At 38.6% G+C, this 14,395-nt stretch overlaps 1 protein-coding gene across 4 annotated transcripts in view; it reads left to right on the plus strand.

The window, feature by feature from the left end:
* Positions 1-13,118, plus strand: part of FRMD4B (FERM domain containing 4B) — a 347,769-nt gene extending 334,651 nt beyond the window's left edge. For 3 of the 4 annotated variants that reach the window (XM_082346172.1, XM_082346169.1, XM_082346171.1), the window contains 5 exons: positions 1,719-1,838; positions 3,038-3,849; positions 7,693-7,825; positions 10,463-10,551; positions 11,602-13,118. In XM_082346172.1, the coding sequence (XP_082202298.1) occupies positions 1,719-1,838; positions 3,038-3,849; positions 7,693-7,825; positions 10,463-10,551; positions 11,602-11,717 (1,270 nt within the window). In that variant the 3' untranslated portion in view covers positions 11,718-13,118. The remainder of the gene's footprint in view (positions 1-1,718; positions 1,839-3,037; positions 3,850-7,692; positions 7,826-10,462; positions 10,552-11,601) is intronic. The other variant, XM_082346170.1, reaches the window with a different exon arrangement.
* Positions 13,119-14,395: the final 1,277 nt, after the last annotated feature.

The raw sequence follows: 14,395 nt of genomic DNA on the forward strand, positions 1-14,395 counted from the left end.
GTCACATAAAATGTTAAATCAAGTTTTTTTTAGTGGGTTTTGAAAGAGAATATACAGTAAGATCTCATTTTTTGTTGTTAAAAGTATAAAATGCTTTTTTTAATTAAAGTATAGTTATATTACAATGTCGTGTTAGTTTCAGGTGTACAGGAAAGTGATTCAGTTATACATACGTGTGTGTGTGTGTGTGTGTGTGTATTCTTTTTCAGATTCTTTTCCCTTATAGGTTATTACAAAATATGGGGTATAGTTTCCTGTGCTGTACAGTAGGTCCTTGTTGGTTATTTATTTTATATATAATAGTGTGTGTATGTTAATCCCAATAAAAGTATAAATGCTTATAAGTATATATGCTTAGTAAAAATGTCTGAAAATGTTTAGTGTTGACTGACTTACCTGAGGTATCAGATTATGGACATTTAATTGTTTATCTGTATTTTTAAACTTTTTTGCAATGAACTTGACATGCTTTTGTAACAAGTGGAGTGTAATGAAAGTCATTTTTAATTAAAAAATTAACTTCAAACTGTGTTCTCACTGTGCTGGAAAGTAGACAAAGTGATTTAAGGATGCTGTGAATGACAGTCCACTACCCAAATTCATGCTGCAGCCTATTTTTGTATGGCCCATGAGCTAAGCATGGTTTTAGATTTTTGAATATTGGAGGGGAAATCAAAAGCAGTAATATTTTGTGACATAAAAATTGTATGAAATTTTAATTTCAGTGTCCACGGTCAAATTTGATTGGCACTCAGTCACATCCATTCACATACATATTGTCTACACTGGTCTCTTACTTCAAGGGCAGAGTTGAGTCATTGCGACAGAGATCATCTGGCCCGCAAAGCCAAAAATATTTACTGTGAGGCTGTTTACAGAGAAAGGATTTGCTGCCTCTCTCGTTGCTTCCAATCTATTTTATTCAGTACACCCTTTTTTAAAAGTCTTTTAGTTTTTTCCTCCATACTTATGACTCAGAGTCACATCACTTGTGCTTCCCCTAAGACTCATCTAAGATGCACCAGGATACTAAGCCACAAAGACAGTTTTCCCAATTATCTCTTTATGTTCCCATTCCTTCAGTTTCCAGTAAGTTTCCTTCCTTTTTTTTTTTTAATTGAAGTATAGTTGATTTACAATGTTGTGTTAGTTTCACGTGTACAGCAAAGTGATTCAGTTGTACCTAGATGTAATTTTTTCAGATTCTGTTCCCTTATAGGTTATTACAAAATATTGAGTATAGTTAGTTCCCTGTGCTATACAGTAGGTTCTTGTTGGTTATCTATTTTATTTTTAATTTTTATTTTATTTTATTTTATTTTTTTGAATTTTATTTTATTTATCTTTTTATACAGCAGGCTCTTTTTATTTTATTTTGTACTGGAGTAATTTGATATACAATGTTGTATTAGTTTCAGGTGTACAGCAAAGTGATTTAGTTATACATATACATATATCTCTTCTCTTTCAGATGCTTTTCTCCTATAGGTTATTACAGAATATTGGGTAGAGTTCCCTGTGCTCAACAGTAGGTCCTTGTTGATGATCTATTTTATATATAGTCGTGTGTATTGTTAATCCCAAGCTCCAAATTTATCCCTCCCCCCTCCAGTAAGTTTCTAATCAGCTTATAACAAGTTTGCCAGAAATGTTAGGTGGCTCCTCATTTCCTGAATTCTTTTTTTTTTATTTTTTTTTTATTTTTTTTACTATCACAGAGAAATGCTGTCGACACACAGCAGTCCTTACAAAACTCTGGAGAGGCGGCCCCAGGGAGGGCGAAGCGTGCCCACCACACCTGTTCTCACCCGGAATGCCTACAGCAGCAGCCACTTGCAGTAAGAGGGCTTCATTCCAGTTGCTTTCTCTCTGTTGACTTTTGCTTTAAGGTTTTGTTTTACTTCACTGTGGTTTGTTTGTTTTTTAATTTGGCTGCGTTGGGTCTTCATTGCTGCGCGTGGTCTTTCTCTAGTTACGGCGAGTAAGGGCTACCCTTCATTGAGGTGCGCAGGCTTCTCATTGCGGTGGCTTCTCTTGTTGCAGAGCACGGGCTCTAGGCGCGTGGGCTTCAGTAGTTGCAGCGCGTGGGCTCAGTAGTTGTGGCTTGCGGGCTCTAGAGCGCAGGCTCATTAGTTGTGGAGCACGGGCCTAGTTGCTCCGCGGCATGTGGGATCTTCCCGGACCAGGGCTCAAACCCGTGTGCCCTGCATTGGCAGGTGGATTCTTAACCACTGCGCCACCAGGGAAGTCCCTTCACTGTGTTTTTAATCACTTTCTGCAGCGGGACTTTATTTTACGGCTCTACACTTTTTATGCACTTAACAGTTCAAATATGTGAGCCAAGAAAATGCGCTTGAAAATGTACGTGGTTTGGGTAGATACTGGATTTTTTGTGCCTTAATTCTTCCAACTGGATATTACCATTTGTTATTCAATGGTGAGGATGAAGATAATGACAGTAGCAACATTTTGAAGTGTTTACTGAAGGCCGTGCTATTTTATATGCACTATATTATTTAGTCCCCACAACAAGTCTGACTGGAGATACTAGATACTGTTTTTTTCCTCATTTTACAGAGGAGGGAGGGAGATTAGTTAAATATCTTGTCCACGTTCATACGGCTGGGAAATGATGGAGCCGTAACTCAACCCGGATGTCTCCAATGTCAAAGCCAGACTCTGTTCCCCAACAAATGCTGCGTTCACCCTAGTCTATGTATCCTGCTATCCTGTTGGAAGAAAGAACCCTCCAAAGACATGTGGAATTTTTCTTAGGCTTTGATGTAGGTTATACAGCATCAGTTTATCTTCCCTATTGTCAAGGAAGGATGTGGAATGCCCAATTGACAGAATCGATTTCTTTTCTCATTTTGACCATGTGAACCCAGTGGCTTCTGTTGTGTGTTCAGCTTTGGAAACCTTAAAAATCCTAGTGCAGTTCAGGAGCTATTAAATCGTTCGACGTGGTGTCCTTTTCCCTTCCCTCGGTCCTCCTTTCCTCGTTTGTCTTTTACAAGTTTGCTTCCTCCTCTTTCAGACCCGAATCTTCATCTCAGCACTGCCGCCAGCGGAGTGGAAGCCTTGAGTCCCAGTCTCATCTGCTCTCTGAGATGGACCACGATAAGCCATTTCCCTCCCTCTCCAAATCCCAAAGAAGCAGCAGCACAGAAATCCTGGATGACGGGTCTTCCTATACCAGCCAGTCAAGCACAGAGTATTACTGCGTGACACCTGTGGCCGGCCCCTGTTACACCACCCAAACTCTGGACACTCGCTCCAGGGGTCGGAGAAGGTCCAAGAAACAGAACGTTTCGACTTCAAATTCAGGAAGCATGCCCAACCTAGCACAAAAGGATAGTGTGAGGAATGGCGTCTACTCAAAGAGTCAGGAGCAGCCTTCTTCCAATTACTACACTGCCGGGTACACGCCATATGCAGAGTGTGATCTCTATTACAGCGGTGGCTACGTGTACGAGAACGACACTGAAGGACAGTACAGTGTCAATCCTTCCTACCGGTCCTCCGCGCACTATGGATATGACCACCCAAGGGACTACAGCAGGTCGTGTCATGAAGACGAGGTCGAGCGGGTGCCCCATAACCCGTATGCAACTCTCCGGCTGTCGAGGAAGGCTGCTGCCAAGTCAGAGCACATCACCAAGAACATCCACAAGGCCTTAGTGGCAGAGCACCTGCGTGGCTGGTACCAGCGGGCCTCTGGGCAAAAGGAGCAGGGCCACAGCACACAGACTAGCTTTGATTCGGACAGGGGATCACAGAGAAGCCTGGGCTTTGCCGGGCTGCAGGTACCCTGTTCTCCAAGCAGCCGAGCGTCTTCCTACTCTTCAGGTAAGAATACTGCGGAGGCACTTGTTATCCAGATTTCATTTACCTCATGTTCCCCACCTACCCCAAACCACTCCCCTCAAGGGTCATGAGACCAGGACCCAAGGTCAGGAGAGTGGTAGCCATTGGGTAGAGCCACAGATTCAAGTCCAGCAAACATTTATTGAGCACCTACTCTCTGTGCTGCCCTGGGTTAGGGGCTTTCATATATTTTTATCTTTTCTAGGCCTTCCATTGACAGTCACATCTCTTTAAAGTGTTCAGGGCTTTGGGATGAACAGATACACACTACTATATATAAAATAGATAACCAACAAGGACCTACTGTATAGCACAGGGAACTCTACTCAATATTCTGTAATAACCTATAAGGGAAAAGAATCTGAAAATGAACATTTTATATATATATATATATATATATATATATATATATATATATGTATATACACACACACACACACATAGACATACCTATATATATATATATGTGTATATATATGTGTGTGTGTGTGTGTGTATACGTAAACTGAATCACTGCTGTACACCTGAAACTAACAGAACATTGTAAATCAACTATACTTCAATAAAAATAAATAAGTAAATAAATAAATGTTCAGGGCATTGAGGTTTGATATATTAAGAGAATAGCATAAATCCTTCAGGTAAGCAGAAAACCATTAAGGTTATACATCTTTCCCTGTTCACAACTAGGAATTGGATTATCTAAAGGCAGTTCGTTCCAAATGCTCAGGTCTCTGTGTAAGGCTTCTAATGAGTCTGATAGGAGGTGGCATTTACTAACCACTGTTCCTGGCAGTGTTCTAAGTACTTTGCAGGTCTTAATTCAGTAATCATATGTATTCCACTTTATGGTTGATTTAAGGGACTTTCAAAGATAATGAGGATTACAGGTGTTCCCTTCACGTGTTGACTTTGGTCCCTAACTCCACTACTGTTCCTGGAGGATTTACTGCGTACCTCCAAGCTGTGCTAGGCATACTTTAAGGAGAGGAAATGGGGGCCTAAATGGGTTTCATTTATTCAGCAAACAAGCAGGCATAGATACTGAGGAGTCAGTTTCAAGCCAGTTCCTGGCCTGGATGAATTCACAGTCTAGTTAGCCGCCAGAGGAATATATGAAAATTAAGCAATATTAAAGCTCTAAGAAATGGATGAATTCTCAAACCACATGAAAAACCGAGGTCATGAGTCTTGCCCCCTCTTTCAAGCATGACACCTTAGTGAGACATAGCTCAGGGATTCCTGAATCATTGCGTGATCTTCAGTGAAAAGTATTCCTTTAAAAGTTTCCTAATGTTGTTGACAAGAGGCATCTCCGTGGAGATTTCTGTTTGGGTTCTAGTGTTCTCGTATTTGTCCAGGACTTTGGACTTCTGCTTGGACTTTCCCATTTATTACCACATCTAACATAGGAAAAGCCTCCTGTAGCTATTTCTTATTTGTGGCTCTGATTAGAGAATGCCTTTCTTCCCCTTCAAGTTCTGGGTGTTGCATGAGAAACTTTCAGAAACCAAAGAAAGAGGGCTGGGATGCATGTGGATGGTCATGAGGGCACAGCACTGGGGTAATGCCTCTTTAAACAGCGAGGCCAGGGAGAAGCAGGTGTAACTCAGAAACTTCAGCATTCCGAGCTGTTGGCTCAGGACTGGGGCAAAGGTGAGAATGGAGATAACACTTCCTGGACCCAGTGTGAGGGTGTGAACCTTGCTGATACCAGCAGGATTTGGCCCCATAGGCCAAAAGGCATCACGTTTTAAGGAATTAGACGGATGGAATCAGTGCTCCCAGAATTCCCTTTTGGAATTTTCCTCATTCCTGTCTACATTTTATAGCTACAGAAATGTTTTATAACATGCACGCATCATTCTCATAGAGAGATAAGTTTCCGATTATTTGCCGAATTAGTCAGGGGTTTTGTAATCTCTTCCAGCCACCTAAACGCTCTCCGGGTGACTCAGTTTTAGTAGAAAGGACAATCACCATTTATTGGCAACTTACCCTGTGCCGCCCGACCTGCTCAACACTTTACGTGTACTCTCCCACTTAATGTATGCAGCAGTTCTATGTAATGAGTGATGTTGTTATGGGTATTATTATTATTCTACTCTTGCAGCTGAGGCAGTTCTGACTTAGAGCGTTTAAATGACCCTGCCCGAGCTCCAAAGCTAGTAAGTGGCAGAGTAGGAATTGGGTCACAGCTCAGACATCCTAACCACCACGCCCCTGAGTTATGAAACCTTCCTGGAAGCTTAAAGTGGGAATGTTATATCTTTGAGTCAAAACCTTGTGGCATGCAGGATCACAGATGAGTTTTGAAATGTGTTTGTCCCATACTGTCACATGTGTTTTGTGGGTGTGAGAGAGAAGAGGAAGAGGTTGGCCTCCAGGAGCAGGAAATGGAGGAGAGCTGGAAGGTTCCAGGAACAGTGCGGGGTTTTGGAGTCTTGGATGACTGGCATGGCATTGTGCCGCCTAGGCATGGAGCAGGACTGGTTTTAGAAGACAGGACAGCAAACGCCCAGCGATGAGGCATTCACTGGGTTTTGCTCCCAATTATGCCCTTGTCTTTTTTTTTTTTTAACCATTAAAAAAAAATTTTTTTTTAATTGAAGTATAGTTGATTTACAATGTTGTGTTAGTTTCAGGTATAAAGCAAAGTGATTCAGTTATACATGCATATATATATTTATGTTTACATATATATGTGTGTGTGTGTGTATATATATATATATATATATATATATATTCAGATGCTTTTCCCATATATGTTATTACAAAATATTGAGTAGAGTTCCCTGTGCTGAACAGTGGGTCCTTGTTGTTTATCTATTTTATACACAGTAGTGTGTATCTGTTACTCCGAAATCCCTAATTTATCCTCCCCACCACCTTTCCCCTTGGTAACCAGGTTTGTTTTCAAAGTCTGTGAGTCTGTTTCTGTTTTGTAAATAAGTTCATTTGTATCACTTTTTAGATTCCACATAGAAGTGATATCATATGATATTTGTCTTTCTCTGTCTGACTGACTTCACTTAGTAGGATAATCTCTAGGTCCATCCATGTTGCTGCAAATGGCATTATTTCATTCCTTTTTGTGTATGCCCTTGTCTTGTTACAGATTAGTCCCTCAGAAGAACTAAATCTCTTCTTCCTGAAATCTTTCCTATACTAGTTTCCCTCCCCTACCCCACCCCCAAAACTTTTTTTTAAAAGGCAAAAATGTTCCTTGATGCTGCTAGTGGCCCAATATTGCCTTTGGCTGGGGAACGGGCAAGTCTCAACAAGTCAACGTATGGAATGCTTTTCCTCTAAAGGTCTCCAAAAACTCAAACTTGTCATCTTACCTTTACAATTAAGCCTATGAAGCTATCCAGCCACCATAGCCTGTGAGACACTGGGAAGATTCTTTCAATATATGAGAATTTTTTTTCTGGCTTGTCTTTTGGGTTAGTTTTTTATAGCATGTCTTTCAATTAACTTTATTCACATTTATAATAATAATGTTATCATTTATTGCTAGGCACAGTGCTAAATATTTGCACAAATTAGGTTATTTAATCCTGGTATCATCCCTATACAGAATATATTTATATTATTATCCCCACTTTACAGACAAAGAAACTAAGGCTTAAAGAGCATAAGCTATTTTGCCCAATGTCACATGGTCAGTAAGTGACCAAATTGGAATAGGAACTCTGTTGGTTCCAAACATTGGCTTGTAAGCTCTACTCTGCACACAGCTGATTAATGTACTTCTAAATGGCCTAAACAATTCTCACTTTGAATAGTCCCACTAATTTTGTCTTTTTTCATTTTTATTTCTAGTGTCTTCTACAAATGCTTCCGGGAACTGGAGGACCCAGATAACTATAGGGCTATCTGAATACGAGACCCCGGCACATTCTTCCTACACCAGCTGCTATGGCAACATCTATAATCCTTTGCCCTCTCCAGGCAGGTGAGAAAGGCATGCTTAAATATTTCAGTACCCTGTTCCTGGTCTAAAGAATTCAGGAATCCAGTTTTATTTTATGAACGCTAAGTAATCTAGCTCAAGGGTTGGCAAATTATAGTCTAAAACCGGCTGCCACCTATGTTTATAAATAAATTTTTATTGGAAAACATCCATGCTCATTCATTTACATGTTACCTACGGCTGTTTTTGTACTATGAGGGCAGAGCGGAGTAGTTGCAACAGAGATCTTATGGCCGACGAAGCCAAAAATATCTGGCCCTTTAAGAAAAAGCTCGCTGGTGCTCAGTCTAGCTCATTCAAATCTGACCCTCTTCTTAGAGTCCTGTACATTAAATTTTGTGTCTGAACGTTCTTTTTAATTGCTATACTTGAAACTGTACTATTGATGTACCCAGTTAAGAATTTTCTGGAACCTTGCAGGAAAAATATCTCTATGGCAGAAAAGGCTGTTCATACCAAGATTCCTCATAGACAGTTGGTGGGCTTGATTTCAAACATTTGCTGCCTTTTTGTGTCTGACCCTATGTTCATTAAGTAGCAACAGACGCAGCCAGCTGTCCTGTGTGTCTGTCATAGTAGTTCTTTGCAAACATTTAGAGGAAATAGACAAGGTCAATTTGATAAAATGTGATTATTAAAAAGATGGCAAACTCTGGATTACATTTTTCAATTCTTCGCATACATGGGAGGAGTTAAATTTGAAGCGGTCATTTTTCTCGATCACTTTCTCACAGAATATAATCTGTACCCCTGGTGCCAAGAAGTAAAGCATTTTCTGTTTCTTTTTGTTTTTGTTTAAGAAAATTTAATTTTACTTTCTTTAAGTCAGATTGCGTCAGGCATAGGAGGCTTACATAGACAATAACTTTTAAAGGTGAATACTGGTGAATTTGAGGTTAGTTTCTTACTAAAGCACTCAATGTTATAAGCAAATTGGAGATAATTCAACCCCAAAAGCTTGTTTTTCTTTTCCATATTTAGCAAAAGTTTTTCTTGGCTTGAAATATTAGGCCAATTGTCTCAACTCAACAAAGGGTGTGCTCAAAATAGAATTTTAATGAAAATGTACTTCAGAGGACGTCAGAGAGCTTGGACTTCTGTACATAATGCTTGCAAATGAGTTAAGAGCAGGAAGACTTTGGCCCAAAACTTGAGCTGAACTTTTTCAATTCAGTTCTAATCATTTTGTATAATACATTTGCAAATAATTTTCCTGTTTGTATACTTTCACTTTCGTTTTTGTTGACTGAGTTAGAAATGATATAAAACAAAACATTCAGGGCATAAGACAGTTCTAATATCCTTAACACCACTTTCATAGGACTCAGGAAGTATTAAACATTTTTAGAGACAATCTGTTTTTACAAAGTCTGTCCATCTATTACAGCCAGGCCAACATGGCTTGATAGCAGAGTCTGAAGGGGCATGATATACAGGAAATTAGAAACTATTTAAAGACCCCTATTGTGTATGTGTACATGTGCACATAATATGAGCTCATTGTAGAAAATTAGGAAAATAATAAAGGAATAAGTAAGTAGGAAATGATTTACTCATAATTCCATCATCTAGAGATAGTAGCTAGAAACATTTTTGGCACATTTCCCCCATTTTTCTGTATCCATTTTTAACATGGTCATAATGATATCATACATACAATTTTACATCCTTCATTGTACGTGAAATTGTGCACCCTTCATTGTACATCCCAGGTTTTTAATTAATAGCCTAACATAAATGTGTTCCCATTTTTTTTTAACAAAACTCTTTAAACCTTATTTTATGCAACCAACATGATATTCCACTCAATAAATATGCCGTACTTTATTAACAGTTCCCCATAGTTTGATTTTAAATGGCTTTTAAATTTTCTTTCTTTTTTTATTGTAAATAAAATACAATACTTTGTGCAAGATATTTGTCTGAATTCTAGATTATTTCCTTAGGACACATTCCAGTAAGTTGGTTTAATGAATTAAATTGAAAAGCATATTTTTTAAGCTCCTGCTTACTAGAAACATTTGCCAACGTACCCTCCTATCCCAGAGAATTATGGGAATGCTTATTTCTACCCATTTGTCCATTTAGGATTTTATTTTTATCATGTACAGTCTGATCAATTCAACTTGACCTATTAATAAGGCAAGTATAACAATCCTCCGTAAAGCTTTAGAAATTTGTTCTAAAACTGCATGTTATTTTTTATGAAAATGTAATTATTAAAATAAGAGAAAAACTGGGCTTCAAGATAAAGATAAAAAACTTTAGATCTGCCCTTCAATTGAAGATTTGAAATGCTTAGCCATAGATCAGTATGTTTTTAAAAATGAAGTGCATGTTATTTAGAGATTGTTACCTCGGAGTGTCCAGGTCTTAATATTATAGAAAGCTACAAATTTATACCAATAAAATTTTTTTCCTCGTATGATGTAGTATAACTGTTAGCAGCATAAACTTTGTAAAATTAGAAATGTTGAAGTCTCTTCTGCTCCCTCGTATGTAATATAGTCAAATTCCTGGCTCTGCTGCTGCAAACTGTGTTTTCAAATAACTTTTTTTCTTTCACTTCCTGTTTTCCGTTTCCTGTCCTCTTCCTTATTGAACACTCTCTATTACTAGGCAGAACCAAGGGCTTCTGTCTCGGAGAATGGTTGTGTCTCCAGAAATGAGAACAGTTTTCAATTCTCTTTTAAGTGTAGCCAGCTGTAGTAAGTACAGTCCCTCAAATCGGTGTGTTGCTTCTTGCATAGCAGCAGTTTTGCTTGTTCTGACTGATGTGTGAAGTTACAGAAATCTGCTTTTGTTTTTATATTAGAAAAAAAACACTAAATATCTGGTTTTGCGTAGTGTTTATTTCCAAAGCTCTTTTCCAGAGGACTTTTTATTCACCTGTACTAAAAGACGTTGAAGTTTAAAATAAAAAGAAAGCTACTAACTCTCTAACCTAGTCTAACCTACTATTACAGGAATGAGGTTTTGCTTATTGGAATAGTCTGTATAGTAGGATGCCTTTTTTTGGATGTACTTTCCAAATGGGCCTGTGATTGTTTTATGTGATGCTGTTTCCAATTTACACTTGACCCGTACACCCTAGGGATGTAAAATATGTCCCAAGGTACCCTCGCCTCCCTTTAAGTATATTCCTTTGTTTCTGAGAAAAACATCTAGTATATTTCCCTTAATTTGAAGACTGCTTAAAGTGTAGCTGTCAAAAATACTTCAGAAGTCAAAAATACAACTCTCACACATGAGCATATGTCGAAGATTGATTTAACTCATTCATGAGAGAACTAACAGAATGCTAAAGCTGGTTCCCAGATAATTCAAGAGACTGAATTCCACACACTGAAAGGGAGAGGACTGAGATGAGACTACTCAGTTCAATACAAAACCAGTTAATATCCTACAGGGCAATAAAACTATGCCTGTAATCTTCCTACTAGACAGAAGTTATTATTTGTATTTCTTCCAAACAAAAACCCCCAAGTCAACATGTAACTTAACGCAGTCTGGGTCCTCATCCATGGTAAATGTAAGTTAGACAAAAGTCTGTCAAGAGAAGTAAATACTCCTTGCATGGGCCTGTTAGACCATGTTCCAGTAGGACGTTGAAAAAACACATCGTCATCCCTTGCCTTATTTCCAAGTTTTGGATAATTTTCTTAACAGTGTTTTCTACTAACATCTTTGAGTATAGTAATCTTTGTACTCTGGGAACAAAAATGTCAAGTTGTAACTTTTCTGGTTTCCTTTCATAGACCATACACAGAGACCGGTCAACTGGACAATACAGATGGAAACCGGCTGGAAGACAGCCTGGAGAATAGTGAGCAGAGGCTCTTTTGGCATGAAGACTCAAAGCCTGGAACATTAGTCTGAACTGCAGTTGAGCCTCTTGACCGAGCACTGCATTCTCACACTAGTGTGCCTTGCAAAATGTGTTCGTCTTCCCAGAAGGCTGTTGGCTATAGAAACCTAAAGGCATCCAAGGTGGAAGAGAGGACTCCCGTGGCCCCAGAAGTGAATCACACACTAAGCCGCACAAAACCCCTGAACAGCAACCCACCCTTCCAAGTCTAGGTGCTAACCTAACAGAGCAAGGTCAAGACCACATATGAACCATTGCCAAGGAGGACTCAGCCTTTACCAAGAGCAAGCACTTTTTAAGAGAACAAAAGTTGTTGAAGGCAGACCTCAAAACTGTGAAAAGTGCGTTCAGGGTCTCCAAAAGGAAAGAAGGACCGGGGAAATTTCAGAGCACAATTCAGAATGATGAGAGAAGGGAAACCAGAAGCTCCTTAGTCACTGCTCACCATCGGAAAGTTTGAATTTGTGAGCTGGCGAAGAATTACATACTCTGTCTACTGGGACATGAACAATTTAGACAGTATTAGAAAATTACTTGAAGAGAAGCTGGATTTTTCATGAAGTTCTGAATGAGTGTAAATGTTTTTAGGCTATTATCAAGAGTGATGGTTTTCATAAGCACCATAAAATGGGTTCTGGAAAGACTTATGGCTGTAGCATCCTGTAATATAATTCATGGTAGCAGATTGGGGAAAAATGAAGCAGCCCACTGAGTAACTGACAAACTCTGCTTGGAGAATTTTCTAAGGTACACTATCATTGAGTTCCTTTTTTTCTTTCTACTCCAATGACATGATGAACTATTGTTCAGGCTGGTAACTCTCCAACGCAGCTGTCATTGCAATGGCAGACTTGATATGGAAAGTTTTTATAACCAAGAGTTTGAAAAAGTATTTTAAGGTGATACAGCAAGAACCCAACACAATATAAAGAAAAAAACCCACGAACACCACATCATTTTAGATGAATTGCGTGCCTTAAAATTGTGAACATTTGAAAAGTAAGCATATTGTCTGGATTCCCCAGGTAGTTCTAAGTCACCAAGTGACAAAAGCAAGATTAGTCATTAAAAACAAAAACGAAAACCTTCCAAGCTGCCGTAAATTTAATTATGAGGCTAAAGCTACCTCATACTTTCCTTGGAAGAATTAATTCGCTATGGTTTATCGTTGGATGTTTTGGGTTGTTGTTGTTGTTTTTTTAACAAATATTTCCGTTTTCTACATGGATCTTTTTTTTTTCATCTTTACTCTGCTTCAGAATTCGTAAAAGGTGCTCCTTCCCCCTCTTTTATACAGTTTTCTTGTTCATATTGTGAATAGAGAAGTTTCTGAACAACTTTTGGGGAACATTTTCTATCTATATTCCAAAGCATGTAATATATACATAAAGTTGATTTGTTAAACTGGTCCTTAGTCATTTGTATCATTGAAAATGAAGTTTGGGAGAAAAAAATTTGGAAAACAAAAAGACATGCAAAAAAATAACTTATTCCTTTTTGCATATTTGTATAGCCTTCTAGAAACAGATATACCCTTTTGCATATTCTTTTACTGTTCTGACTTTTTTAGACCTATTATTTTTTTTACATAGGTCAATAAATGAAAGGTGTGCTACTGAAAATGTTTATGTATCCTTCCTTCCATTTATGTTCAAACCAGCTGAAGGTACTCTACTTCAAGTAATCAGGTTGGACAAGATTGTAGATTTTTAGTTATGGTATTGCCATATTTTATTGATTCCAAAATGCCCACTTTTTCATACTTACATCCCTGAAATCAGGGTGCATCTTTTGATTGTTGACGTGTTATAGTTGAATTGGCAGTGTTTTTGTTTTTTTTTCTTGGTGAGACATAACGTAACGCTGTGTCTTAGAATAAAATTGTCTTAGAATTGGTGAAATACAGTAGTTTATTACCTCATGGAGGATAGCCAATGTAGACTTCCTAATCTTACTAATGTTGTTTATTTGTAACAAGTCATTCATTCTAGTTTTGCATTCTAGTTTTGCAGACTTTTTCATTCCAGTTTGCAGACTGGCAAACAGGTCTTTTAAATTCAAGAATATATTTCATCTGACATCTTTTAATCCCGGACAACGGGGAGAGGGGAGTGAGAAGTGAAATATAGGGAGATTAGTATTTCTGTGCAAGTACCTTACATGGAAATAACCTTTTCCTGTTCAAGAAATGATATGCTCAGAATTGCAGGTGTACCTTGAAAAAACAAATAAAACTTGGCTCCCAAATGGAAAAAGAAGGTATAGAAATGGAAGCACAGTGGGGCTGCTAAATGATTTTCTCCTCATCTTTTTTGAAAAACATTTCTCAACCACATTATTGATATGCTTATTAATAACTATAAAGTGACAGAGATAAATTTTTCAACATGTCAAATTGATTTTTTTTTTTTAAGATTTATTTTATTGATTGATTGATTGATTGCTATGTTGGGTCTTTGTTTCTGTTCTAGGGCTTTCTCCAGTTGCGGCAAGCAGGGGCCACTCTTCATTACAGTGCGCGGGCCTCTCACTATCGTGGCCTCTCTTGTTGCGGAGCACAGGCTCCAGACGCGCAGGCTCAGTAGTTGTGGCTCACGGGCCTAGTTGCTCTGCGGCATGTGGGATCTTCCCAGACCAGGGCTCGAACCCGTGTCCCCTGCATTGGCAGGCAGCTTCTCAACCAC

Source organism: Balaenoptera borealis (genome assembly GCF_965194805.1).
Source record: "Balaenoptera borealis genome assembly, chromosome: 12".
Taxonomy (NCBI): domain Eukaryota; kingdom Metazoa; phylum Chordata; class Mammalia; order Artiodactyla; family Balaenopteridae; genus Balaenoptera; species Balaenoptera borealis.